The sequence below is a fragment of the Diachasmimorpha longicaudata genome, chromosome 2 (genome assembly GCF_034640455.1).
Source record: "Diachasmimorpha longicaudata isolate KC_UGA_2023 chromosome 2, iyDiaLong2, whole genome shotgun sequence".
In the NCBI taxonomy this organism is placed as follows: Eukaryota; Metazoa; Arthropoda; class Insecta; order Hymenoptera; family Braconidae; genus Diachasmimorpha; species Diachasmimorpha longicaudata.
In genome coordinates this window covers 9,871,107-9,897,262 of record NC_087226.1, presented here as the reverse complement: position 1 = coordinate 9,897,262, position 26,156 = coordinate 9,871,107, and the positions used below count along the sequence as shown (strand labels likewise).

At 38.5% G+C, this 26,156-nt stretch overlaps 9 protein-coding genes across 17 annotated transcripts; 4 read left to right on the top strand and 5 right to left on the bottom strand.

The window, feature by feature from the left end:
• Positions 1-243: 243 nt before the first annotated feature.
• Positions 244-2,032, top strand: LOC135173065 (TIMELESS-interacting protein). Its single transcript, XM_064139660.1, has one exon. The coding sequence runs from the start codon at positions 672-674 to the stop codon at positions 1,926-1,928; it is 1,257 nt and encodes a 418-aa protein (XP_063995730.1). The 5' UTR covers positions 244-671; the 3' UTR covers positions 1,929-2,032.
• Positions 2,026-2,981, bottom strand: LOC135173096 (U6 snRNA-associated Sm-like protein LSm6). Its single transcript, XM_064139726.1, has 3 exons — positions 2,699-2,981; positions 2,428-2,525; positions 2,026-2,293 (listed from the first exon to the last, which is right to left on the bottom strand). Exons 2-3 carry the CDS (start codon positions 2,516-2,518, stop codon positions 2,145-2,147), a joined length of 240 nt encoding a protein of 79 aa, XP_063995796.1. The 5' UTR covers positions 2,519-2,525; positions 2,699-2,981; the 3' UTR covers positions 2,026-2,144.
• Positions 2,982-3,115: 134 nt separating this feature from the next.
• Positions 3,116-7,661, bottom strand: LOC135173077 (lysophosphatidylserine lipase ABHD12). 9 transcript variants are annotated; one of them, XM_064139692.1, is made up of 6 exons: positions 7,301-7,656; positions 6,355-6,589; positions 5,212-5,330; positions 4,385-5,106; positions 4,173-4,300; positions 3,116-4,062 (listed from the first exon to the last, which is right to left on the bottom strand). In XM_064139692.1, the coding sequence occupies exons 2-6, from the start codon at positions 6,423-6,425 to the stop codon at positions 4,023-4,025; spliced, it is 1,080 nt and encodes a 359-aa protein (XP_063995762.1). In that variant the 5' UTR covers positions 6,426-6,589; positions 7,301-7,656; the 3' UTR covers positions 3,116-4,022. The 9 variants fall into 9 exon arrangements, with proteins under 9 accessions (XP_063995762.1, XP_063995763.1, XP_063995765.1 ...); XM_064139693.1 differs by having other exon boundaries at positions 7,407-7,656; XM_064139695.1 differs by having other exon boundaries at positions 7,506-7,622.
• Positions 7,662-8,028: 367 nt separating this feature from the next.
• On the top strand, positions 8,029-10,201 carry LOC135173070 (26S proteasome regulatory subunit 10B). Its single transcript, XM_064139670.1, has 7 exons — positions 8,029-8,189; positions 8,415-8,494; positions 8,594-8,633; positions 8,725-8,861; positions 8,963-9,335; positions 9,437-9,700; positions 9,856-10,201. Exons 1-7 carry the CDS (start codon positions 8,093-8,095, stop codon positions 10,044-10,046), a joined length of 1,182 nt encoding a protein of 393 aa, XP_063995740.1. The 5' UTR covers positions 8,029-8,092; the 3' UTR covers positions 10,047-10,201.
• Positions 10,202-10,284: 83 nt separating this feature from the next.
• Positions 10,285-11,813, bottom strand: LOC135173068 (tRNA (guanine-N(7)-)-methyltransferase non-catalytic subunit WDR4). The gene has a single exon (XM_064139666.1). It carries the CDS (start codon positions 11,578-11,580, stop codon positions 10,387-10,389), a length of 1,194 nt encoding a protein of 397 aa, XP_063995736.1. The 5' UTR covers positions 11,581-11,813; the 3' UTR covers positions 10,285-10,386.
• A 103-nt stretch (positions 11,814-11,916) lies between these two features.
• Positions 11,917-19,200, bottom strand: LOC135173063 (homer protein homolog 2). Its single transcript, XM_064139658.1, has 6 exons — positions 18,888-19,200; positions 18,365-18,521; positions 18,024-18,155; positions 17,418-17,912; positions 16,320-16,595; positions 11,917-15,992 (listed from the first exon to the last, which is right to left on the bottom strand). Exons 1-6 carry the CDS (start codon positions 18,911-18,913, stop codon positions 15,807-15,809), a joined length of 1,272 nt encoding a protein of 423 aa, XP_063995728.1. The 5' UTR covers positions 18,914-19,200; the 3' UTR covers positions 11,917-15,806.
• Positions 19,201-19,410: 210 nt separating this feature from the next.
• Positions 19,411-21,676, top strand: LOC135173086 (small ribosomal subunit protein uS7m). Its single transcript, XM_064139713.1, has 5 exons — positions 19,411-19,624; positions 20,305-20,490; positions 20,564-20,795; positions 21,043-21,180; positions 21,536-21,676. The coding sequence occupies exons 1-5, from the start codon at positions 19,575-19,577 to the stop codon at positions 21,617-21,619; spliced, it is 690 nt and encodes a 229-aa protein (XP_063995783.1). The 5' UTR covers positions 19,411-19,574; the 3' UTR covers positions 21,620-21,676.
• Positions 21,662-22,855, bottom strand: LOC135173090 (transmembrane protein 186-like). The gene is made up of 2 exons (XM_064139719.1): positions 22,419-22,855; positions 21,662-22,011 (listed from the first exon to the last, which is right to left on the bottom strand). The coding sequence occupies exons 1-2, from the start codon at positions 22,714-22,716 to the stop codon at positions 21,710-21,712; spliced, it is 600 nt and encodes a 199-aa protein (XP_063995789.1). The 5' UTR covers positions 22,717-22,855; the 3' UTR covers positions 21,662-21,709.
• On the top strand, positions 22,854-26,153 carry LOC135173050 (transducin beta-like protein 3). Its single transcript, XM_064139638.1, has 4 exons — positions 22,854-23,015; positions 23,094-23,145; positions 23,418-25,529; positions 25,922-26,153. The coding sequence occupies exons 1-4, from the start codon at positions 22,987-22,989 to the stop codon at positions 26,117-26,119; spliced, it is 2,391 nt and encodes a 796-aa protein (XP_063995708.1). The 5' UTR covers positions 22,854-22,986; the 3' UTR covers positions 26,120-26,153.
• Positions 26,154-26,156: the final 3 nt, after the last annotated feature.

Genomic DNA, 26,156 nt, shown 5'->3' with positions numbered 1-26,156 from the left:
ATTGTCGATTTACGGCGTATAAATGGATATTTATTGTTAATTTTTTCTTATTTTGGGAAAAATAGTTGGGGGATCAACGGTGTTAAGGACATTTTAAATTGAATGTAGACCATTCTCCCTACGATTAAAAATTTAATTCTCCAAACGATCAAAAATTCTGTTAAATCGTGAAAAACAAATTTTAAATCTTTAAATAATTAATTAGAATATGGCAATCGTTGATAATCATCATTAATTTTCCAGGATCAAAATAGCAGGAGGTCATCCCTACATCTATCCAAGACCAGTAAAAATCATTAAACTCTCCAAGCGATAAAAAATTTCTGGACAATTGAAAACATTAAATCCCAAGATCTCCAAATAATCAAAAAATTGAGTAGTAAACATCCAGCAAAATTCACAGCCAATATAGAGCAATTAACTTCTCCAAGAAATCCAAAAAGGCGATCGAAAACTCAAAGTTTACTTTCAAGATCATTTATTCACCGATAACAGCATCAAAATCATCAACAGCCCATCGACAATCATCATTTTCTCATTGTGGAAGCTCACCGATCGTTGGAAAACTTTGAAAGGATCGAGACTTGCCCGAACTTGCTCCTAAGAAAACTCGAAAATTAGAGCTAAAATCAAAACGAAAATTGAATCATTAATTGGATCAATCAGTCAGGATGTCTCACAATCAATCGGACAACGAGGACACCAGGATGTCCCTGTCAGACCCAGAGTCCATTAAAGAGAACCCCGAGGAGGCAAGAGAGCTCTCAGGAAATGAAGACGGTGAAGAGGATGAGGGAAAACGAGTAGACCCAGCAACATCAAAGAAGAGGATAACTCGTCGAGAGATTCCAACATTGAATCCAGCTCGCCTGAAAGGACCCAAGGGTGTGGCAACGATTGAGAAGTACTTCGAGGGCTTCAAATTCCACGGTAAGGGTCACGAGAAGGCGGACCTGGACCGAGTTATGAAGCGTTTGGAGCACTGGGCGCACAGGCTCTTCCCCAAGTACGAGTTTGACGACTTTCTGGAGAAGGTGGAGCACTTGGGAACGAAGAGGGAACTCCAGACATACCTGACGAAGTACAGGAAAGACATGCTGACTGATGATCAGGCCATGGAGGTGGAGGACGAGCAGATGGGCGAGGAGAGGGCAAGATCCCCTGAGCCTGCCGATGAGTTTGACATGCTGATTGCTGAGCAGATTGAGAGAACGAAGCAGGTGAGCAGTCACCTAGGGAAGGAGAGCCCACGGGTGATGGAGGAGTCTGATGAGGAAGTTAAGAGGAGGACGGAGGCAAACAGAAAGATGGCGATGGAGAGGAGGCTGGCGAAGATGAGGGAGAGGGAGAGAGTTGAGGCTGAGAAAGAAGCGAGTGAAGTCGATGGTGAGTCTCAGGGATTCATCTCCCAAAAAACTGGAGAGACAGAGGGGAACACTCAGGAGACAGCAGCTCTTGGTGAAGATGTTGATGAAGAAGAGGAGATGAGGAAGAGGATCGCGAGGAACAGGCAGTTGGCGATAGAGAGGAGACTGGCCAGAATGAAACAGAAGTTAGTAGAGGACACACAGAATCCATTGGAAAACGTAGAATCGTCAGGCCCTCCTGATGTTGAAAGCAAGAAGACAGCTGAAGTTTCGCATGAACTTGGTGGAACTCAACACGATTACGAAGCCTCGGAAGACGTTGGAGAAGTGGAAGTAGATGGAGATAAGATGGAGCTGGGTAAGGAGATGACAGGAGAAGTGGAGAAAGAAGTATCGATGAATGAAGAAAGCCTGGACACTTCGAAAATATCGACTGCCTCGTCTTCTGGTCTCACCCAAACCACTGCCTCGAAGAAACTGCTGACTGAGGAGGAGCTTGATAAGGAGATTGGCGCTGTTGTGAACATGTTTGTCAAGGGCAATCGTTCGTCCCTTCAATAATTAATTCCATTCTCGGAGATCCTTAAGACGTTCCATTTTTTATTCGTTATTTGGGAGATTTCTAATGCACATATGATATAATAAAGACCATTTGTACTACAAAATGTTCATAGATGATTTATTGAGAAATGAAATGCTGCCTTGTCCTTTCATACAGTGACTAAGAGCGATGGAAAAGTGATTGGTAATTAATTTTTAATTAGACGTGAAAGCCTCTCATGTTCGTCGTTTTTGGGTGCTAATGTAGAGGACATTGTTCCCTCTAATAAATGCATCTCCATATTTATTCTTCAACTGTCCATTCACGTACTCCTCAGTCTGCTCAAGCGCGATATTCATGTATCCATCCAGGCAGGCCAGAACTCCTAATAAATTGTCGTTCATTTTAAACAAATATAATTTTCCTCTCAAATTAACTCTTCAACATTAGTTGTCATTACACTGAATTTACTTGGATTGAACTATTTAAACATTTTTTAGATCAAGATTGAAATATTACCTCGGTAATCAACTCCACTGTTTAACTTTACGACCACCGGGCGTCCATGGATTTGCTGAATAAACTGTGAAAGTGCTTCCTTTCGACTCATTTTTCTCCTAAAAACAATTATTTCAATAATACGATAACTGTCCTTTGTTATTTATCACTCTAAATCCCAGTGACGGTGATATTTTTGAGGTTAAAATTCCACCGAATTTATATTGAACAGTATTTGTTTAAAAAATTAGGGTCGAAGTTTCATGCAGAAATATTTGTAATGTTGAAATACCTCTTTTTCTACTTAGTGCTACCGTTTTTATCTCGTTGAGGAGTTGGATCTTCGGAGAAGTTCAAACAATTGAACGGGACGATGACAACAATATTTTAGTTTCAAACAGCTAGCAAAATCTTCCTCTGTTGAGGATTTATGGAATTACTAATCAGCTGACAAAACTCCAAGTCACACGATGATATGAATTTTTAAAATTACTGCTTCAAGACATTGCTAATTCTTGCCATTAATTAATGTGAATATAAATCCTGATGTTAGTAAGTGCAATGAAAATTTAATTCAATGGTTGTAGACGCACTGTTGTACGCTCTTTTCCTGAAAACCGACTGACACTAGAACTAATTTACTTGAAAAAAATAATTCTTGGACAGAATAGAGCAGATGAAGAGGAAATGTCAGGAAAAAATATGAGGCTGAGACGAATATCTTCACATTTATTATATCTTTTATCACTCAAACATAAATTAAAACAAATATTCACTGAAGCATAGACACTCTCAACATGTGATATCAGACTTATTCCCAAGAAGAAAGTTAATATCGAAATAATGTACACGTTCTCAATTTTGCATTTATTACAAAAATATTGGGATCGGGTCACTCATATAGTACGTAATTATTGAATACTAGTGGAATAACACAAGAATTAGGTCAGTTCGCCAAATTTTAGCCCTCTCAATATCACCCTAATCTTTCTGAATTTATTGCATTAAATAATTTCAACAAGAACATGGTGCAAAACTATAGGAAAATATAACTTTCATGACGAAAATATGAAGCTTCGATTATTCCCTTCTCTTTTTTATGACAAAATCAACAGCCCATAAAAATAATTTATTCCGAGAGACTTCACGAATATAATGAAACAGATACGTCGAAGATTTTTTACAGAATGCCAGAAAAAAGTTAGGTGGAGATAAAAATCTCCACCTCCCATTTACTAACGTCTGACCCACGTGCTTATCTCTTAATTAATTACCTGTAATTCGACGTATAGCATGAGTCATTTCTTTTCCTTCGTGAATTAAAAATGTACTAATTATCACTGCAAACATCTAAATTGAAATCAATACTCACTGAAGCATGTACACTCACACAATATCTAATGATCAGACTTATTTCCAAGAAAAACCTAGTAACGAATTAATCCACATGTTTTCAATTTTTTTGTTTATCACAAAAATACTGGGCACTAGTCGCTCATATAATACGTAATTAAGTATTATTGAATTCTGGTAAAATCAAATGAGAATTGATTGAACTCGCCGGATTTCTTCGGCACGAATATTATACTAAATTTCCTGAATTTATGTAAATCTCCTCATTGACGATGTCTAGACTGAGCTTTTGCAACGAATGTCCTGGAAGAAACAAGAAAGCAAAATTACAGACGAAAATCAAATTGGAATATTTTTTAAATCACACAAGAAAGTATTCAACAAATAATACGTCTATACAGCAGAAAACTTACTCAATTATATTTGGCAAAGGTTCATATCGACATATGTACTTGTGTCCAAGCCCTAAGGATCCGTTTATCCTGACCATTTCCAGTTGATTGGGATCATCCTTATGTAATCTCAGTCCTTCCTTATATAACTGCCAGTGAAACATGAAAAAACATGTACTCAATTCAAGAATAAACCGCACTTAATAAATATGAATTTCTTGTGAGAGATTTACCTTTTCCCCCAGTGAAATTGGTATAACATTGTCATCCTCAGCATGCAGGATCATTACAGGACATTTGATATTCCCAATGTGCTTGTCAGACTCGAATTTCAACCCATTACCATAGAACGGCTGCACGATCACCCAATGGAACCAGGGCAAATGCTTGAATATCTGGGCGAAGGGATGATAACTCAGCTCATCGTTCATGTTGTTGAATGGAGACTCCAGGAAGAGTCCTGTTGGACTGACATTCTCCTCAGCGAGGAGTGCCAGGGCATGACTAGATACTCCAGTCCCCAGAGAGTGTCCCCAGACGAATATTGGGACAGTCCCATTGACCTTCTTCATCAGCCACTGCAGCACAAACTTGCTGTCTTCAACGACTCCATTCTCCGACAGATCGGCAGGATCACTGTCCCCATAACTTCTGTAGTCGAAGGCAATGACTTGGTAATCCAACTGCTGAAAGACCTTGTATAGCTCCACTCTATGACTGCTAGCACGATTTCCACTATTTCCATGCATGTACAGGAATACAGGCCTTTTTGGGTTGCTCAGTGCTGCATTGAAATCATCATCAGTCCACTTGGCCGATTCATTCACCAGTGAGGTCGGCAGAATCTGCCACGCACCTATTTTAACACCCTCGCTTGTACTTAAATAGAAATTTCGCGCTCCCTGGAGTCCTACACTCTGGGGATCGTCAAAATCCACTGATGGGGGCCAATGTACTACATAAAAAAAAGATTCTCTTATTATTGCTGCTGACAAATAGGTAGTGGAGGAAGATTGAGTGAACGACAAAAAAATGAACGGTAGTAAAAAATGTGTCTCACCAAAGTTTAAGAAGAGTACTTTACGTTGAAATGCATATGAATAATGGAATATCAGCGGACAGATGCCGAATATTATAAGGTACGTCACGATCATCACTTTGGCTGTCCATAGTACGACTCTGTAAATGAATATTTCAATATTAGATAACTGATCACGTAACCAGTTGCAAAAAAAATTACAGAGATAACCAGAGAATTTGCTGGAAAATTTTCTAATTCCCCTGAGAATTCTGTTAAAAATATGGCGCTGCATTCAACGTGTTGGTTTTACTGGTCCTATTCTATCGAAAATATTCTATGGGAAAGTCAGTGGACCCTTTGGCCCAATTTGGTTGGGTTTTTTCATTCTTTTGGTGAGCAGAATCAATAAATAAAAAAATATTAAAAGAAACTAACGAAATGTGGACCCAGGAAATGGTATAGAAAGTCCCGGAAATTCGCACTCGCTGTGAAGTAAATTATGACAATTCAATTGTATTCCAGTAAATTTGGTAGTAATTAAAGAAATGGCTTACATATTGAGGGAAAATCTAATGTTACAAGAACACACAAGAAGCAATGCTACTGATGAATAATAAATCCATTGCTCTCAGATGATAAATCGCTCACTTCCTCAGCCCCTTTTATCATCAAGTTGATGCGTAGATGAGCAAAAAATATGTAAAGCATGTAATGAGTGTTTGGAATGCAGACGAAACGACGAAAATGGAAATATGTCATTAATTGGAGGTGATCACAAAAAGCTGACAAAAGTGACTGCCAGGGAAATAAAAAATGATTTATTTATTGATACAGAAATCTCACAGTCGAAATTAACAATAGACTTTAAAATACACAAAATAATGTTTCAGTAAGCGTGCAGATGAATGACATTACACACTAGTAGCTCGTTCATAGAATCGTCATTTTTTAACATTTACATTTTAGCATTTGTTTCAAAGTAACATCGGCAAGATGTTTAACAAAGTTTTATGTTATGTGGCTTTATTGATGAGTTTTGAATTATTTAACCGATTTTGCATGAAAATGGATTATGAGACGTTACAACACTAACCATGCATTTAATGATAAAAACCGTGATTTTAATACAACAACAAACTAGTCCATGAATTCGACAAAAAAGACTTGTCAGCATAAACTTACGCTCCGGTATGCCAGAAATCAAGAGCGATGAATGGCACCAGACCAGCAATGAGGAGGTATTTCGACTGCATTGTTAGTAATTGACTTATTGTCAATAAAACACTGATCACTGGCTAGGTTCAAAATGAGCTGGAGCTCTATGTTAATTGACACTTTCCAAGAATTTCAGTGAAAAATAAATAATTGTTGTACACAGCACTCTCAATCGTTATTGTCTACACCAGACAGACAAAACCTAAACAAAAAAAATCGATCAAGTGTGAGGGAGCACCATGTGGTACAGTAAAACAACAGCTGGAGTATGAATCAACTTTGAGCGTTGTGTGCTATTGTGTCTTATCCCCATATTTTCTCGTGAATCAGCAATTGTCGTGCGTAGGGGTGGCAATTCTGTTTCGCTTTGCAAATGTTCGATGAATAATTTTTTTATTTTGACGATGATTTTCCCTATAGTGGCCCCCAACCCTCATGACCAAAATCAAATGCTATTAACAAGTGAATGCGTACCTGTTCCATTCCATGATTGATCTCCGTAAATCTTCAATTATGACTCGCGTTCAATTTTTTCTGAGACTCTTTGGTTCAACAATCAACAAAGATCATACTACTGGGCCAAATAAACAGCAAAAATTGGATACATTCATAAAGTTTTGCTATTTCAATGAGAATCATGTGCCAACATCTGACGAGACTCTTCACTAGTTCACTGTCAAGGTCTCCATGATAACTCGTTGGAGGCCGAAAAAAATTTGATGAACTGATGACTGGAGATTAAAAGCACTCTTAATGGAGACTAGAAAACTGTTAGTTCTAAACCCAGCAGACGTGAATTTCAAACGGAATTTGAGGAATTTAAAGACTCCATTCAAAAGCAGTAATGAATGAAACCACATGCACTCCCCAATTAACCCCAGTTAACGAGTAATTAATCACTGGGGTACAGTACCTCTTGACAAATCGTTTCTTAAGGATCCAATAAACCATTTTTCGGACACAAAACGCTCAAATGAGGAAATTTACTAAAATTAAAGCATTAATTCCAAGGTTTTTACGTAATTTGAATGCTCTCAGAGGTCATGGGTGTGATATTGAACACCTGCCAAATAGAAAAAAAACTGACTTGTCTTCTCGATTATCAAATTAAGCACTACCTCGACGCACTCAATAATCTGGCGTACGTATACAGTGATGTTTTTCACTTGAAAAATATTATTCAACAAACAGGTGAAAGGATGCCTCGAAAATTAAATTATATGTTATAAATTATCGTGACAAGTGGCGACAACGATCAATCGTAAGAATTCAATTATCATCTTTAGATAAACTCTGATTTCACATCGGCCATTTGTCGTCAATTTCCCTTGAGTATCGACGGATAATCGTAGATATTTCCAGTAGATTTTTCATAATTTTTTAATTGTTGTGGCGGTTCGACGGTTAAGAATTATTTCCCAATTTTTGAACGTAATATTTAACGGATGCCGCCGGTAGCAGACCGAGGTCACTATTTACATTATTTATTTAAACATTAATGAGAAACACATACGAATTATTTTTTTAACTTTTCCGCCATCTTTTCGGGTAGGCTGTCCTCTGGTGAGTGAAAATGCTTCCACAGAAAATTTTATGGCCATCTGTCTCTTATGATCTATGATTTAGTGACAGTGACCCATGTTTTTCACATCTAGAGAAACAGAATTTTCACTTCTCAATCGTTATACAGCAAAATCCGGGAGAAATGGCAGCTCCCATGGATTCAGTTAGAGAAAAGGCCCTCCAAGATTACAGGAAAAAACTCCTGGAGCACAAGGAGGTGGAGGCTCGCTTAAAGGAAAGTAAGTAGAGGTCTTTTACTCATTATTTGGTGCAAACACTGTCGTCCTTTGTTGACTTTTTTACTCGAGTTCTGGGGTTAACCTGTGTGCGTTTGGAGTCTGTCATCCACTCCCTTTTGATGGCTCATTCAATCAGGACATTTAATTTATTTCATGAACATAATGGATTAATGGTTGTCAATAATTTTCAGTGTTTGTCACACCTGTTTCTATTTTTTGTTTTAGTGCGAGAACACCTCAAGGACCTCACAAAACAGTACGACAAGTCTGAGAATGATCTCAAGGCACTGCAGAGTGTTGGACAGGTAGAACTAATGACAAACATCATCATCACTCGCAATCAATTGCTTTTTGAAAAAAACTTCTTCCCTGAATTATTATTTATTAATGTCTTGTTATTTTAGATTGTGGGAGAGGTTTTGAAGCAACTTACTGAAGAAAAATGTGAGTAAATTGTACCTGAGCATTGAAACAATTGTGCAGAAATTATAAACACCAATGGAGAGAAATAAATTATAAAATTTTTCAATTTCAGTTATTGTGAAAGCAACGAATGGCCCTCGATACGTAGTAGGCTGTAGACGTCAGCTGGACAAGAATAAACTCAAATCTGGAACCAGGGTAGCCCTCGACATGACTACCCTAACGATCATGCGCTATTTACCTCGCGAGGTGAGTCCCCAAGTCGATAAAAACTTCAGTTCTTATTAATTATCACAATGACTACTTTTGAATTTTCATCACCATCAATTCGTGATCAATCTCGTTCTCAGGTTGATCCTTTAGTCTACAACATGTCCCACGAAGACCCAGGAGACGTGACGTACTCAGCAATTGGTGGTCTCAGTGAACAGATTCGGGAGCTTCGTGAAGTAATCGAGCTGCCCTTGCTCAATCCCGAATTGTTTGAACGTGTTGGGATAACTCCACCCAAAGGATGCCTGTTGTACGGCCCCCCAGGTACTGGAAAGACCCTCCTAGCGCGTGCTGTTGCCAGCCAACTTGATGCCAACTTTCTCAAAGTTGTATCCAGTGCTATTGTGGATAAGTACATTGGAGAGTCTGCCAGACTGATTCGTGAGATGTTCAATTATGCTCGTGATCATCAGCCATGCATTATCTTCATGGATGAAATCGACGCTATTGGTTAGTATTTTCCTACAATACCCAATTGACATTGCGATAAATTATTGTGTCAAAAAATGAAATGTCAAAAAATTCTGTCATTGAAAATGCACGTATTTCAGGTGGACGCAGATTCTCAGAAGGTACGAGTGCAGATCGTGAAATCCAACGAACCCTGATGGAGCTGTTGAATCAGATGGATGGATTCGACTCGCTGGGACAAGTCAAGATGATCATGGCTACGAACAGACCAGACACACTAGATCCAGCCCTTCTACGACCAGGTAGATTGGATAGGAAAATCGAAATTCCTCTGCCTAATGAACAGGCGAGACTTGAAATTCTGAAGATTCATGCTGCACCCATTGCTAAACATGGAGAGATTGGTGAGAAAAAAAATCATTCGGTCAATCATTTATTAATTATTTGTTGGAGGACTTGGAACTTTCGAATCTTCAACTAGAAAATTATTCGCTCATTCAGTCCTCTGTTTAAGAAGAAAATACACTGATTCATGGATCTATTGATTTTGCTTTCTTAGATTACGAAGCAGTTGTCAAATTATCCGACGGTTTCAACGGCGCCGATCTCCGTAACGTCTGCACTGAGGCGGGTCTCTTCGCAATTCGTCTTGAGCGTGAGTATGTTATCCAGGAAGACTTCATGAAAGCAGTGAGAAAAGTATCCGACAACAAAAAACTCGAGTCTAAACTAGACTACAAGCCAGTTTAATATCATTAATCATTTGAAATATTTTTTGTCGCTTATTACCATTTGAATATCTAATAAGGCAGATAAAAGAAGACCTCAGACAATTGCGATTTGTATTTAATTGAAGTTTCGTAAAAAAAATATACAAATAAATGAATATACAGATATTTCCTAAATTGTATGGCATTCGTCATTCATTTTGCCCTTGATAGAGGAGCAAATTAAAAAGATGAAGAAGAAAATGAGACAATTACACAAATTATACTTTTAAAATTTGTATTTAATGGAACAAGTTTCATTATAAAAAATATACAAATAATGTTGTTAAGTCTTTAAATCTACGCTGAATGGAGCCCCGAGGTCAATTAGACAATTTCATTCGTGATTTTTTTCTGTCGTGATACTCCTGAAAATTATCAAATTTCCTCTTGTATAAAATTGGATAAAACATTTGTTCACTAACTTTCGTTCTCAACTCCTTCCACCTGTCATTCAATTCCATCAAGGACCCGTTCATTTCCGAATCAACTACAAAAGTACCATCAAAACGATAAACTTTAATCCCCCAGTCAAACAAAATCCACAGTTTCCCCCCTGACATCACACACTCCAAGGATTCTTCTTCCTCACAAATCATCTGCAGGAACTCCACCTCCAGATCGCTATCAATGTCATAAACTAGCACAACCCCAGAGCCATAAAAACTGCAGATCAAAATGGATTTTCCATTTATCATCTCCAATGCCAGCCTCTTCATCGGAAGATTCCTTACAGGCTCCTGGAGCTCCAGATCCTTCAAGCTATCATTCAGCCTCGTCACGTGATTCTCCTGGATGTGCCCCATAAATTCAACCCTCTTAACCTCAACCCCATCAATGTAATTCCAAAATTTGAGTTGCCCATCTCCGCCAGCGGAGACCAAGATTCTCTTGTCATGTGGCAGCTCCGAAATGTTGCTGACGAATTTCGTGTGCCCCAGACAAAATGACTCGATGTTGTAGCCGTTCGGGAAGCGGGACACACGAATTTTTTCGTCCCTATCAGCTGAGACAACGAACTTTCCATCATCTGTGACTAGAATGTCCAGGAGCATCGACAAATGTCCCAGAATGAGCTCCCCAGGCTGTTCAGGACAGCGTGTGGCGAACAGGTAAGCGTCGCCGGACTTGTCAGCGACAATCACGTCATTTCCAGGTGTGAACCTCACTCGACTAGCTGCCCTCACCAGAGTCCTGTTCGACACCAGGGAAAAATCCTTAGTCTTGTAGAGGCAAAGCTGCTTGCGATTCGTGCAGATGCTGAGGTATTGCCCATCGTTGGAGATTGAGACTGAGGTTATCCCGTGAAACGAGTCGATTTCCACGTTGTTGTGATGCTTTATCTCAGTCGCGATGACCAGTTTTGGGAGAATTATCGTCCGAAGAGAGTGATCTGACAGGTCGAACACGAGAATTGTCTCGGAGGTGCACAAAACTAAGATGGAATTTGATACTGAGAAACTCATGGTGACGGCATGAGCTTGTGTTTTGAGGTTAGGGGAGGAATTCAAAAACATTCAAACACAGCTGGCAGAGGGACATACTAGTTTTGAAAAAACCATTTGCCATCACCACTGTTTTTTTGTAAATAAAAAATTTCTGGACAACAGTGACTTGGGTACTAAGAGTCATTGCAACATTAAATATCTAGTAGTAAATCACGTGGTATGGTTAAGTTTTAGGAGGTATATTCCAGCAATTCTTAAGCTGATTCAGCCAATAATAACCCGACTACCTTGACAATGAATGATATCCATAAGACATACCGCTGAGATTAAGAGGTAATTATAAATAAGTATTGAAAAACTCTCATTTATTTATTCATCAATTTTTTATTGTATCCTTTTTCTCATTTCAATCACTACGTATCCACGTTATTTTCTCTCGGTTCATCTTAAAAACATGCACAATTTTACAAACAATTGCATAGTTATTACTTCATTTATTACTTCGCCTCAAGTAAATCGTGTTGTCCCGATGATCAACCAAAATCCCCAACCCCTCACGTTCCTCCCCCCCGACAATTAAATAAAAGTGTTGTATATACATCATTAATAGTTTGTACCGATCATCCGATTGAGGAACATTTCCATGAATTCTTACAAATGATACAGTAACAAATGGTTAATCAGATCTAACGAGATTCATCATTATGTCAATAGAAACTGTGGCAACTCATTGGACAAATAACTGGCATTACAAATGGAACAATCAGTAATGCCTCGTGTACACTCCACATCGTTCAATATGATTTTTATCGTCTCCACTTGTTAAAAAAATTATCACTTATGTATGTTAAAAACTTATCTACTCATTCCGATGATTAAAAACATGTAAAGTATAATTTCTTCCCTCTCTTTCATATAAAATGTTTAAATACGTGACTAATTACTTCCTATCAAGGAATAAATATTTGGTATTCCCATTTTTTCCCCTACTTTTCTCATTTTTTATCAGATCAATATCAGTGAGAGGTATTGGGAGTGGAAAAAAATACTAAAATGCAACAAAAATTGTATCGAATGTTTAGTTAATATTCTATTAAATTTTGTTGATTATATAGAATTTAATGTGTGTCTTTCTCCACAGAACATTCTTTAATTGAATAACGACGATAGAACAATCGAATGCAATTAATGGTTCTGTACAATTTGTTCTGTTGATTATCTATTCCGATTAGATTTTATCGGTAATTACTTATCCATCTCTCAATTTAAGAGCACAAGATTTTTTCCCATTAATAATAATCAAACAAAAGCTTCAGTTTAGGAATTTACATTTGAAAAATAGTAGTAATAAGTTCCAGTTTACCCTCCCCCTGTCTGTAAATTTTTTCCACTTCCAAATCCCCTCGAGATCAATTAATCACCGCTAATCCTCACAATTCAACAACGAAAAAAAACAGCCGAGAGAAAATTAATATCATTCCTAATACAAATAAAATGCCACTGAGATTCATAACACTGATTACTTTAAAATCATTAATACGACGATTATTAGCTGCTGATAAATACAATACAAGAGTACAAAGTTAAAATCCTGGAAGAATAGTTTTAAAAAAATTAATTGAAAAATATTGTCTTACGATGAGCATACTTGTTTTGCATTAAATAAATCGATGGGTTGATTAATTTCATTAAGGTTAATTGAACCAATTTAAATATACATTATCTCGTTCGTTAATGGCACCGAGGGAAAACGATACATTTGTCAGGAGGACAATGTTATTCGATGTTTTTGATGAATTTATTCCTAGAAAATACATCAGAAAACTGACCCCCCCTCCCTCACCCCTCAAAATGATTTACTTATCGCATGTTAATTCGTTTCCTCAATTGAACACGTGTATTTTTTCCCCTCAGTGTATCCCAATAGGACCGATCGGTGTTTACAATGATCGTGCATTTGTTAAAATAATTATCCCTCCCTCCCCCCATTTGAACTCTCAACTATTGTAAATGCCAAAAATGTATCATTAAAATTTACAACAAAGTCCTAGTATGATTTGATAGTAGTTATTTGGAGATTAACTGCACTTGCGCGTTCGCTCTTCACGTATCCTCAAGTCATTAATTAGGTAATTGTCACTCATGATTTTTATTTTTCACATCTCTTTTGTGCATAGACTCACGTATACGACGAGGACTAGATGACTACTGTATAAACTCCATCAACAACTTCGTTGAGTCTTTCTTAATATTTTTTTTCACTTTTTTTCATTTTTAAAAATTTTTCTTGATAACAGTGATAATTGTAAAACGAGAGTGTCATTGGCTAAGTTTTGAGGAAGCGAAGCTCAGATTTATAGTTTTCCCTGATTTTCATTACATTAACACTTCAGTTATTCTTTCAACATCCACTGACAATGCAATATCGTAAGTCGAGGGAAAATATTTCATTAATTGTACCAAAATATTGGTAATTAAAACTAAAATATCAACAAATAATTCTGTAAATTGACAATGGTAATTGTTGATCAACTGGAGTTGTGCGAACATTGTTGGCAAAATTGTTATTGAATTATTTGGTTGAAAAAATGGACGTACTGCAGGCATTTTGAAAATTCATCAAAAAATTAAAAGATACAAAATTATTAACAACTTCCTTGCGCAAAACGATGTCTCAATTGATTACTTTTCTTAACGCGGACTTACATGAAGTTGGTTCTTTTCATTTCCCAACTTGCGCATCGAAATTTTTTTGAACATTTGGAATAGAAAATGTCCTGGGGTCAAGGTTTCGTAATAGAGAAATTGTAAATTTAAGCAAATTGTGGTTCCCAAAATTGTTAATTACAAGGCAACATTGCCACAAGGAGTTCAACTTCCCTCTGAAAATACCACAAAATTGAAATAATTTGTGTGAACTCGTACGAGAGGATTTTTATTAAAAAATCCATCACTTTCTGTTAACAATTAAATAACTTTATGCGTCAATTTCATTGAAGATTGAACTAATTTGTAATAGAATCGACGCAAAAAAGAGAATTCTTTAATACAGTTTTTGAAAAATGCGCAAGGTTTCCCTATTAACTTTTACGTGAGTTATTTGTCATTTAATTGAAATAATTCATTCAATTATTCGCTAACTGTTTTTCGTGCACTTTGCAATTATAGTTATTCCTACAAATATCAAAGGGGCAGTTTCCAAAAAAAAACTACAGCATCTTGTCATTATTCCATATCAACAACACTGATATGTTTATCTCCTTTGATCTGTTTTCCTCAACTCCTCCACATATTGAAGCTCTCATTGTTCATTTAAGCGACGAAAATTCGTGTCAATAGAAACGCAAAATACTCTAAAGAACGATCAGTCTCATTTGTAAAAAAAATTATATTAATAATAGTTACGTTTAATAATATCTAGCCACTGATGCGAAACTGATTTCGTGTTAAAAAAAAATTCAATCTCTAGGTCACCCTCTGATTTCAAAGCCTTTTATACAATTATGGCGGATTGTGCTCAACAACGATGTGTAAAGAATCGTTGTTAATGACTGCTCTGGAAAATGCTATTAGAATCTGCCTTTGCAAGCATTAAAGCGTAAAAAAATCAATAATGAAACAGTCAAACGTAAAAACTGGATTACATACGTTAGTCACTGTGCTAAATTTTCAATTATTTTGATAATCAGTGATCCTACAGGCAAATGTCATAATAAACTTTCTGTAAAGAATTTTTTTCCCCACAAAAAATATTTTGTGACATACTCTCAGGAAACCACTTGTTTTCGCGATATTTCGATGGATAAAAACTCAAATTGTAGTAATTCTCGAGATATTTTCAATACTAGACAGTAAATTATCTCGCTAGAATTTTTTTTTGAAATTTCCCATCTACAAAAGGAGATCCTTCCACATTATCCCATAAACCCACTAATCCTCGAGATAAATTAAAAATTCTCAAGGAAAAATTCAACTATTTTCCTATGCGTTTTACAACTTCCCTAATGAACTCACAAAATAAAAAAGAAAAAATAATCTGGCACATTCTGTACTAAAGTTAATCCTCGTAGAGTGGCACAGTGGAAATTCTTCTGGAAGGAGTTTACTAAGATATGTATTTTTTTGGAACATGGCCCTTCGTTTCTCATCCTCCTCTATGTGGTGTTTCACCTCTTGCATTTTATTCACTGTTTTAAAATCATATCCTGCATCTTCATTACTTCATGATCAGGTCGTCACGTCCTGCGTCACAATAATTCTCTTAAATTCTTTTCAAATAAAAAAAGAATGTTTACTTAAGTTTGAAGTGTGTTGGTTATTTCTCGATGCACTGTCGCCAAATCTTGAATATAACCAGCTAATCGTGAGTTCAATGTATCCAAATTTTGTTTCTGCACTCTGTTTGCACTCAATGCAAGCTCAAGCTGCTCGTGGACAACACCCAGCATCTCACGGAGTTCGTCGTTCTCTTTTTGTAGGGCCTAGGGATCATGAGAAATTCATGGTAATAATTCAAATGAAACAGTTACGAAAAAATGCTTCTTTTAAACAATCCAGTGTAATGTTTTTGGAACTATCTTTAGCGCTATTGCAGCGATCTAATGAATATATATATTTTTATATCAAATTATTATTATATTATTACCGAAAAGGAATTCAATATTTTATCGTTTCCATTTAACAGTTCTGAAAATTTAAAAACATTGAAAATACCAAAAATGTCAAGGAAATGAACGGTTTTTGGAAATCCCTGTTATACTAACAATTTCAGAGGATTCTTTAAATTAATTGACATTGGAAGTACTCACCACGAAGTCTTTGTTCTTGGTGGCCATGTTCATGGCTTTCAACTCCTCGTTTCTTGTCCTCAACTCATTCTCCAATGCCTCCACACGTAGTTTGAGGGCCTCACTGTTACCTTCAGCCACTTTTCCAGACTCCAAATCAGCGTACTTCGCTTTTATACGCATATTTTCCTCTTTGTACAGCTGCAACTGCCGCTTCCATTCATCTACATTAGCTGTTGATTCCTGGAGGGCACTTGTCAGTCTTGCGTTGTTCATTTTTAGGGTCGAAAGCTCCACCTTGAAAATGAATTTGAGAAAAAAATTACATTTGATTTTAAATCTAATGAAAAGTGGACAATTTCGTAAAATTTGTCTTAATGATTAATTCGTCGTTTACAATTTTATCTAAAAATTTAATTAGCAGCATAAATTATGATGATATTTTCTTACGAAAGATGTCATTATGTATTGGTACTCAGAGGAAAATTCAGAAAACATTTACAAAACAATTGAACGGAAAACATTGACCTGGTACGCCAATCAATGATGATTATAATTAGTTGCCCATGATCAAAATAATTAGAGCAAATGTGGGCTCTACCAGTGTAATTACGAAATTGAAGGAAAACTTAATTAACCCATTTGCATTATTTAATGAAAAAATCGGCGGCTAATCGAGATATCGATTGCCAATTTCAATCCAACGAAATTCCCAAAGAGAATTTAAGCTGAATGTATGATTCATCTGGAGAAAATTCTGGGAAGTTATCAGAGCTTGGACTTGCGAAACGTCGAGAATCGGTATATTTATATCTTCTTCGTAAAAGCCACGTGCAGAAACAGACAGAAATAATACGTCGAAATAAGCACTCGAACCACAGAATACTGACAATCTCCAGAGTTGTTTTTTTCAATATAAGCCTTGCAATTATTTAAATTTTCTTTTAAAGACACATTTCAAACCTTTATTTGAGTCCCATCTCAAATGTTTCTCACGGACTTCAAGTTGGAAATTTAATTCGCATAAAAATTGCATCGAATTAATATTTTTTAATCCAACATAATTTAATTTCTCTAGTGAAATACACCCTTAATAAATCAAAAATAAATCTCCCTCACCTCCCATTTTTTGGCATTGGCGGAGCTTTGTGCCAATGCAAGCTTTAGCCTATCATTTTCATACTTGAGCTGCATCTCCATACTCTGTCCCTGATTGGATCCCATTTGTCCCTGTTTCCCCTGATGCTGTGGGCTCTCCGTGTTCTGCTGCTGATTGATAATCTGCGACCTGGCATGTACAGCGTTCTTCAACTCCTCATCGACTTTGTTCTGACATGTGCCTGGCAGTGGACTGCTGCTGACCGAGGACACACTGTTTTGTGCGGATATCATGTTGGCATTGGGATTGGGATTATTCGAGGCTGACAGATTTGAGTTTATCATGGATGAATTGGGTGGATCAATGAGATCTTGCTCAGACGATGGCATGCAGGAGCGTTGGGTTATGGGACTGACATTTGCACTTGTCGATGGGGTCACTGATGAACTGTTTGATTGGAGCTTGGCACCAGCTATTTTTGTCGCCTCTTTCACCTCGTGAAATTTTTCGATGAACTGTGAATTATTTGAGACATTTTGGTTAAAAAAACTTGTGTGGAAAAATCGTAGTTTGCATTGAGAGGATTATTGTTCGGAGAGGTCCTTAGGGAAGGGCGAAAGACCTACCTTTCCCAATTCAGCCTCTGAGGAGAACCCTAGCCCATAAACAGTATTGGCTCTGACATCAGACCACTGTCCAAATTTCTGCGATGTTTTGGTGAATGTCATGTTGGGGGTAATAGTGCTATTGATAACCGCCTGTAAAAGCAAAATCTCTTCTTCAAAAGTACTACCCCAAAAGCTTTTGCAAATTAAATCTGAAACTAGTGGATTATCCAGCAAGGGTGAAACGGCATCCCCGTGTCTGGATGATTTTTGCAATGGACTTTCAATTGAAATTCTTAGACACAACGCCAGGTTTCCCCACGGCAAATCTTCTAGTTTCCTCTTCATTATCATCAACTCACCTTGGTTCCCTCCACCGAAATAATCCTGTACAAGCTCCTCGTCGAGTCATAGAAAAACGATACAGAAACAGCAGCAGTTGATGCTGATACCCATGACCGTTTGGTCTTGGGGTCGATGTGAAAGACATGCGCTTTGCATGTGAAAATTGGCTGTTCACTGGAGTCAATCAAGAACAATAAATGCATCAATTGAGAGATCCCCTGTTCCCCAAAGGCAGTAAGCCCCGCAAAAAAGTTAACACATAAAATTCCAGCCCCTCGTCTCCACAAACAACAATCAATAACCGACTGAAATAATTGTTGACTAAAATCTTCTGCCCCAATTACCCCAGAAAATAAATCATCCAGTCTGTCGTAATCGAGTCTTGAGGGACACCAACGACTTAATGATCGTGTGGAGGAGCTCAAACTGTGTCAATCACCCTCAGACCGACCAATTAAGATAGTAAAACCCCGACACGAACTTCATTCATTTCAAAATCCCTTATAAAATCAACTAAGGGAACGAATTGCCCCAACTTACCCCATAGTTTCCTTTCCGGATGTCATAAAGCCGATGCTATATCCCCAAACACATGAAAGAGTAAATCACAAGAGTTCTCACGAACTAATTACATAAAAAAAAACACTTTTTTCTCTGAATATCACGTTCTCGATATTCTGTAGAGCTGGAAGCAACTGTCGAAACTTTTACTGGAGGCTCTTTCCGATGATTATCGGCATTTGTCACAACTCCTGAGACTTATTATTACTCTGGTGATCATGAAACAAGTGAGGAACAACGTGAACTAGACGGAAAAACCGTTTGTCCAACACCAGCACCTGCGTTTAATCGATTTTTCGAGCGACAAGTGCTGCCCTTACGGTTTTCCACTGTGGAAGTGGAATCAACTGGAATTTCTGGGGGGCAGGGGGGTGGAATGGATGTCCGGGTGGATGTGTGGGGGACGAAGACGGAGGGTGGACGCAAATGACGTGAATAGCACCGGAGGAAGGCTTCGAATGCGATTGGCTGAGGGAGATAACGAAGTGAGGGGGTAATTCGATTATTGGGAGACTCCGAGTGGTCAGGATTTTAAAGGAAATTGGAGGTGATTGAGGTGTTATTGGGGAGATTTTAGAGGCTGGGGTGCAGTGATTTATCTCTCGGAAGGAGGGGCAGAGGGGTGAAGTTTTTGGATTTTTTAAAAACGGTTTTGAGGTTAGAATCATGGGAACTGTCGGCAGGATTCAATCGCTTGTTAAACATGTGTCTAACAGGTATTTATATTTTTATTTGGTCTTTCGATTACTTGGTGGGTTTTCGGAATGCAGGGGGGTGAATATTTGGAAGTGACATGGGGGGTTTCTGATTGTTTGGATAGCGGAGAGGACATAACCTCTAATTGGGGATTTCAGCAGTATCCGGGTTTCAATGTTTTTTGTTTCTAATATTGTAGGATCAAATGGTATGATTTTGATCAAACACTTTCTATTCCGAAGACTGTAAAAGCATTTGGGGAATGTGAAAGAATCAGGGAATTTCCCTCTGCCGATTTCGAGTTGTTGACGATTGAAGACGAGTGTTATTTTTAATTCTTCTTAGGACTATTCCCTTTGAACTTTAATTTTTTGGGCGATATCTCCTTATTGAAGAAAGTTAGCTAAATGTTATGGGAAAGGCTTTTATAGATCTCGATTTCTCCTATAGAAAACCTTATGGAAAAAATTTGACCATTTTTCCGGATATCAAGATATTTTCCAAAAATAGCCATTCAAGTAACATCGGCGGGGGGTTCCAAATAACTTTTATCATCGATCTCCCCACATTCACAGAGACAATTTGACAGGTTTTTCTTTCTCTAAATACTTGTTTGAGACCTCCAACATGAACCCACACTCTTCCAAAGTCAATCGTTTAGGTCCGAAAGACGGGACATTATCAAATTCTCGTTTATTAGAATGTTGGGAGCTGGAGCAATCAGGGCGTACAGTGTGTTCAGCCCCTATCACGTCAAGCCGGTATTCAGCAAAGACGAGCAAGCACGTATGGAGGAGAGTGGAGAGTTCGCGAAAATGGCTCATGTGCCGATTCTACCGGCGATGAAGGCAGAAACATCCTCAGAGTTCTTCGATCCTGTCGTTGAGTAAGAAAAAAAAAACAATTAATTTTCCGTCAGACGTGAATGAAAAGTCTGCATCATTTCTGTCCTTCCTTAGCAAGTTCATCAATTTTGTCCTACGGAAAGGAAAGAAGGAACTTGCGAGAAACCTGGTAGAAGAGGCATTTGAAAAGATAAAACGAGCGCAGTTGGAGAGGTACCACAAAGCCACACCTGAAGAACGAGTGAAGATTATTCTGAGTCCGAGGAAAATTCTACACGTTGCTGTTGCCAATTGCAAGCCGGTTATGGAGCTCATGTCGATGAAGAAAGGAGGGTCTAACTATCGAGTAAGTTCCTGGGGCTCTCATCATAATTTTGAAAATAAATACAAAAATTAAAAAAGAGAAATATGTAAGTTTTTCATTCATCAAAAAGGGAGAACTTCTTTGGTAATTCTGAAAAATGTCTTATGAGGTCAAAGAACTCCTGGAGGTTTTAAGAGATTTTTCAAACAATTTTTGAACAATAGAAAGTTTTTAAAGGTTTTCTATGCAATATTTTTGAGGATGTGAATAACCTCCTATTATTTTCTAGGTCCCTATCCCTGTTTTAGAACGACGCCAAAGATTTTTGTCGATGAATTGGTTGATCCAAGCTGCTCAAGATAAAAATGGGCGTATTCCCTTTTCAACGCAATTAGCTAAAGAACTCATTGATGCAGCCGAGAATCAGGTAATAATAACAATAATTCCGGGATTAATCTGAGTAATACACAGTGAACAATTTCTTAGAAAAGTTCTACTCCGAGTGCTAATATAAATCGTAATCCATTGGCTGTGAAAAACTAGTGATTAGATTTGTTTTCTTCTATCAATATATGAACCTACAATGGATTATTTACAGTGAAATTCTATAAATATATTTCCTATCTATCGCGAGCAAAAATTTAAAAAATCAAGAAAGATTACGAAAAATAGGTCTAAAGGAAGAAATATTTCAACAACGGATATTGAATGCAAGGAATTCTACAGGATTTAGTAGCTCTATAGTTCCTTCAGAATTAATTAGCAATTTTCTTCTCCCCCAGGGACGTGTCGTAAGAAAGAAACAGGAACTCCACAAAATGTGCGAGGCAAATCGTGCCTACGCCCACTTCAGATGGTCTGGCTAATAAAAATCCTGAAAATATAATGTACTGTAAATAAATTAAATCTTCTTAACCACGCAATTCTTTATTTTCTTAATCACTAATTACACTAGATCAGAACTCAGCGCCGATTACTTTCGAAAATTTCTCGTCATCGATGATGTTCCCCTGAGCGAACAGCCGCAGTTTCTTTTTTTGTGACGCAACTATTACCGGATTGAACAGAGGATCTCTGAACCTGGACATGGGTTCTGGACAGCTGATGTCGTCGTAAGTCGTGTCAAGGTCCACTCGTTTGCCAAAGTAAGTTACATATGATATTTTTATATCATTGGAGTCTTTCTTTGCATAGATTATTCCAATTACGTTGTTGGCGAAGTAGCCAATTGAATGGAAAAATACCGTTATAATTCCAACTAGAAAGAAAGACGATATTTTTGACTGATCTCAAAGTTTTGCTGCAGATAGTTGGGTGATTGCTTGGGATGATTTTTATCAAGTGCAGAATTCACGGAGAAAGTAGAAATCTTTTTTATAAAAATTATTTGTATACGATGATTATGGGTTTGAGACTATCGAACCCACTGTCACATATTAATTTAGTTCTATCAATAATTTCTACATAAACTATTTATATAAAAATATTCCCACATCATATACAGAAACCAATAGAACTTTTATACAATTTCTTCGCACCTGAGATGAAACTTAATTTCCACTGTAATGTTGTGAATGACAGAACAACAAAAAACGAGAGCAAGAATGAAACTCGCGTCTCGGAATCCCTGATAAAATAAATAAACAAAAATTCTTATACACTCACATATCATTGCTGCGTTATGAGCCATTGCTGACAGGGTTCCTAAGTTAACCTCCATCAGGAGGACCGCTGGTATGCTTATTGACGAGAGAATCGTCCCCTTGAGCTTCATTCGGTTTATTATACTGAGCCTCTTCACATGCGGCAGGTTGTATATAACGTGATACCCTGGCCACTTCTTGGACTCAAACTTTCCAGACGAATTTTGATGGGGTACGAATTGGGAAGAAACAACTGATGAACGAAGAAACCCTCGGCTGAGGGATGTCAGCCTCCAACAATTGTTGACCAACAGTGACATTGCGTTTCACTGAATTATCTTATTATTCTTGAATAATTCAACAATTTATTGACCCTCCCGACTCAGTATTTATTCTGTTATTTACTTCCCCTTATTTTAATCTTCGCGAGGGGAGAAGGAAGTGGCGAAAACGTCCCCTAGAGGCGTTGTCTCCAGGCCTTGTTTTGGACAGCATGTGAGAGAGCAGCACGTGGTTCGGCTCCAAAACATCACGATTGACAATTGTTGGAGAATAAATTGAATTGACAAAAGTGAAAAACTAGTTTTATCATGAGTGTCTCATCGAACATCAAGGAGACGTGAGTATTCGCATTTTTGCATGGTTTTGCCGCATGGGAAGGTTTTGGAGGTTATATTTACGTTCTACTTGTTTGCAGATTCGAAGCAGAAGCCAAACATGGGCCTTTTTACACAGGGGGAAATGTTCAGGTATGTTCTAATGTTTATTAATTAACATTTGTGAAATGAAAGCTCTGGTGTTTCATCAAATCTCTCGAAAAATATCCAAACATTTTTGATAGTTTTCTGATACAAGTGACCAAATGGATTCAACAAGTTTCAACTTGTTATTTCATTAATATTTTCCATATAATTGATATTCATTAACATTTATTGGTTGTTACTGAACAATTGGAATTGATTTCTAAAATCATGCACGAACTTTTTTCTTAATTCTTCTCTCATTTTTCTCTCAAAACCAGTGGAGTGCAGATGGTAAGCACCTTCTCTGTCAGAATGGTGCCTCGATATCAGTCCTTTCCCTCGCAAAAGGCACGGTGATAGCGGCCCTGGGTCCCCCGACCTCAGAAGAAGACACAATCAACACATTTACCCTCAGTCCAACTTCTGACACAGTAATAACCCACCACAAGAGCGGTCTTTTCAAGCTCTTCACGGGGAACGATCCAGCCCCCAAAAAACTCTGGAAGTCCATTCACAAGGGGCCAGTCCCCCAGATCGCCCTCTCCTCGGACGACCGCTTGATGGCCTCCGGAGGCAGTGACTCCAGCGTGCGCCTCTGGGACCTCCACCACCACGCATGCACTCACAATCTGAAGGGCGTCCAGGGAGTCGTGAGTGTCCTGAAGTTTCATCCTACCAGAAATCTCGTCCTAGCCGCCGGGGATGACACGAAAATCCACTGCTGGGACATTACCACCGGAGCTCTCCAGCGACTACTCGCAGGTCACTTCAGCCGTATCACCAGCCTATCCTTCCACGACGACGATATCCACCTGGTGTCATCAGGACGAGATAAAGTCCTCATCCTTTGGGACCTCAACAAAGGCGTTTCCCTGCGCACACTTCCAGTCTACGAGTCCCTGGAAGGGCTTTTCATATTCCCTGCAGCTTCATTCTCACTTAACAGCAATCCTCAAAGAGAGGACGAGATTCTCGTTGCCAGCGGCGGGGAGAAGGGTGCGATCAGGGTCTGGGAGATGCGATCAGGTCGAGAGGTTTATACCCAAGAACACCCTCTTGTCCAACCGTCAAAGGAAGATGGGGGTCTCGCAGTGACCCATCTCCTCTCCAACAAGTCCTCAAAAACCTTCGCCGTTGTCTCAGTGGATCACAACATAATCATCCACTCGTTAACCGATTTCTCATGTGAAAAACAATTTGTCGGTTACACTGATGAAATTCTGGACATTGTACATGTAGGTGATACCAGTAGTCACCTGGCAGTTGCGACAAACAGCTGTGACATTAAGCTCTACGACACTTCAACCATGAGCTGTCAGTTACTGAGAGGTCATACCGATCTTGTACTATCCCTCTGCGTTACCCAAGCGAATAGGAATCTGATGGTGTCCTCGGCCAAGGACAACAGTGTGCGAGTCTGGCTAATGTCACCCGATACATTGTCAATGGTATCAATAGCTTCTGGCACCCGTCACACAGCCTCTGTCGGCTCTGTTGCATTGTCTCAGGCCTCTGCAAAGTTCTTTGTATCCGTCAGTCAGGATCAGTGCTTGAAATTATGGCAACTTCCGGATAAGTTGACGACAGTTGACTCAGGGTGTACTCTCAATGCGGCGCACACAGTTCTTGCCCATCAGAAGGACATAAATTGCGCGGTTGTTTCGCCAAATGATAAATTGATAGCAACAGGATCACAGGACAAAACAGCGAAACTCTGGAGTTCAGAGAGCCTGCAGCTGTTGGGGATTTTGAGGGGCCACAGGAGGGGCGTTTGGTGCGCCAGGTTCTCGCCGATTGATCAGGTCCTCCTCACAACCTCTGCCGATTGTACAATGAAATTGTGGTCACTGTCTGAGTTGAATTGCTTGAAGACATTCGAGGGACATCAGTCGTCGGTTTTACGAGCGGAATTTATAAGTAGGGGAATGCAATTAGTGACTTCTGGTGCTGATGGATTGTTGAAATTGTGGAGTGTCAAGACGTCGGAGTGCGTGGGCACATTTGAGGAGCATGAGAGCAGGGTCTGGGCATTGGCGATTGGCCAGGACGAGAGGAGGATCATCTCTGGAGGGGCTGACTCGGTTATGGTTGTGTGGAGGGACGTGACAGCGGAGAAGAGGCAGAAGGCTATTGCCGAGCGCGAGGAGATGATTCTGGAGGAACAGAAACTGGCGAATTTGCTCAAGGGAGAGCAGCTGGTGGCGGCGCTGAAGCTCGCATTGAGGCTAGAGAAGCCTCACAAAGTTCTCAAGATCGTGGAGAATATCTTGAAGAAGGGTGAGGGGGGATTGGGAGAGGCTGTGGGTGAACTCAAGATGAGGGAGAAGGAGGAACTCATGAGGGCCGCTATTGGGTGGAATACTAATAGCAGGAATTGTCAAGCTGCACAGGTGAGGATTTAAAGGGCAAAATTTTAATATGAGGGAGTAAAACGAGATAAGTTGGTCGTTTCTGAGCGTTATCTGCTATTCTGGGAGCGAAATTTTTCGTAATAACATTTATTGTAGTATTCAACTCGATTATTTTCAAAAATTAAAGCTGCTGGGAATCGTATAATAGCCTTGAGAAGAGAAGATCATTTTGGTAGCACAAAGTATATAAATAAAATAAATGGATTCAATAATGTGGGGAAAAAATCATAAAATCCTCTGTTTTTGTAGCATCGAAAGAAACGTAAACCAGCGATTCGATGTGATTTTTTTTTCAATCGTACCCCTTCTTTTCACTTCTTCCATTTTTCTTCAATACAAAACCCTGTAATTACGGTCCATTTTTCTTTCAGCTCGTGATAAACGCATTGTTAAATGACCCTGAAAGCAGTAATTTAGAAACTAGTGGATTGTCATCATCACTGGAGGCACTGATTCCCTACACCGACAGGCATTTCAAAAGAGTCACAAGATTGCTGCAGGATCTACACTTCTTGAATTACACTGTCAATTACATAAAGCCACACAATACCTCCGAATTCCCTGAATGACGGTAAAAATCAAATAAAAATCAATCAAGCTTCACTT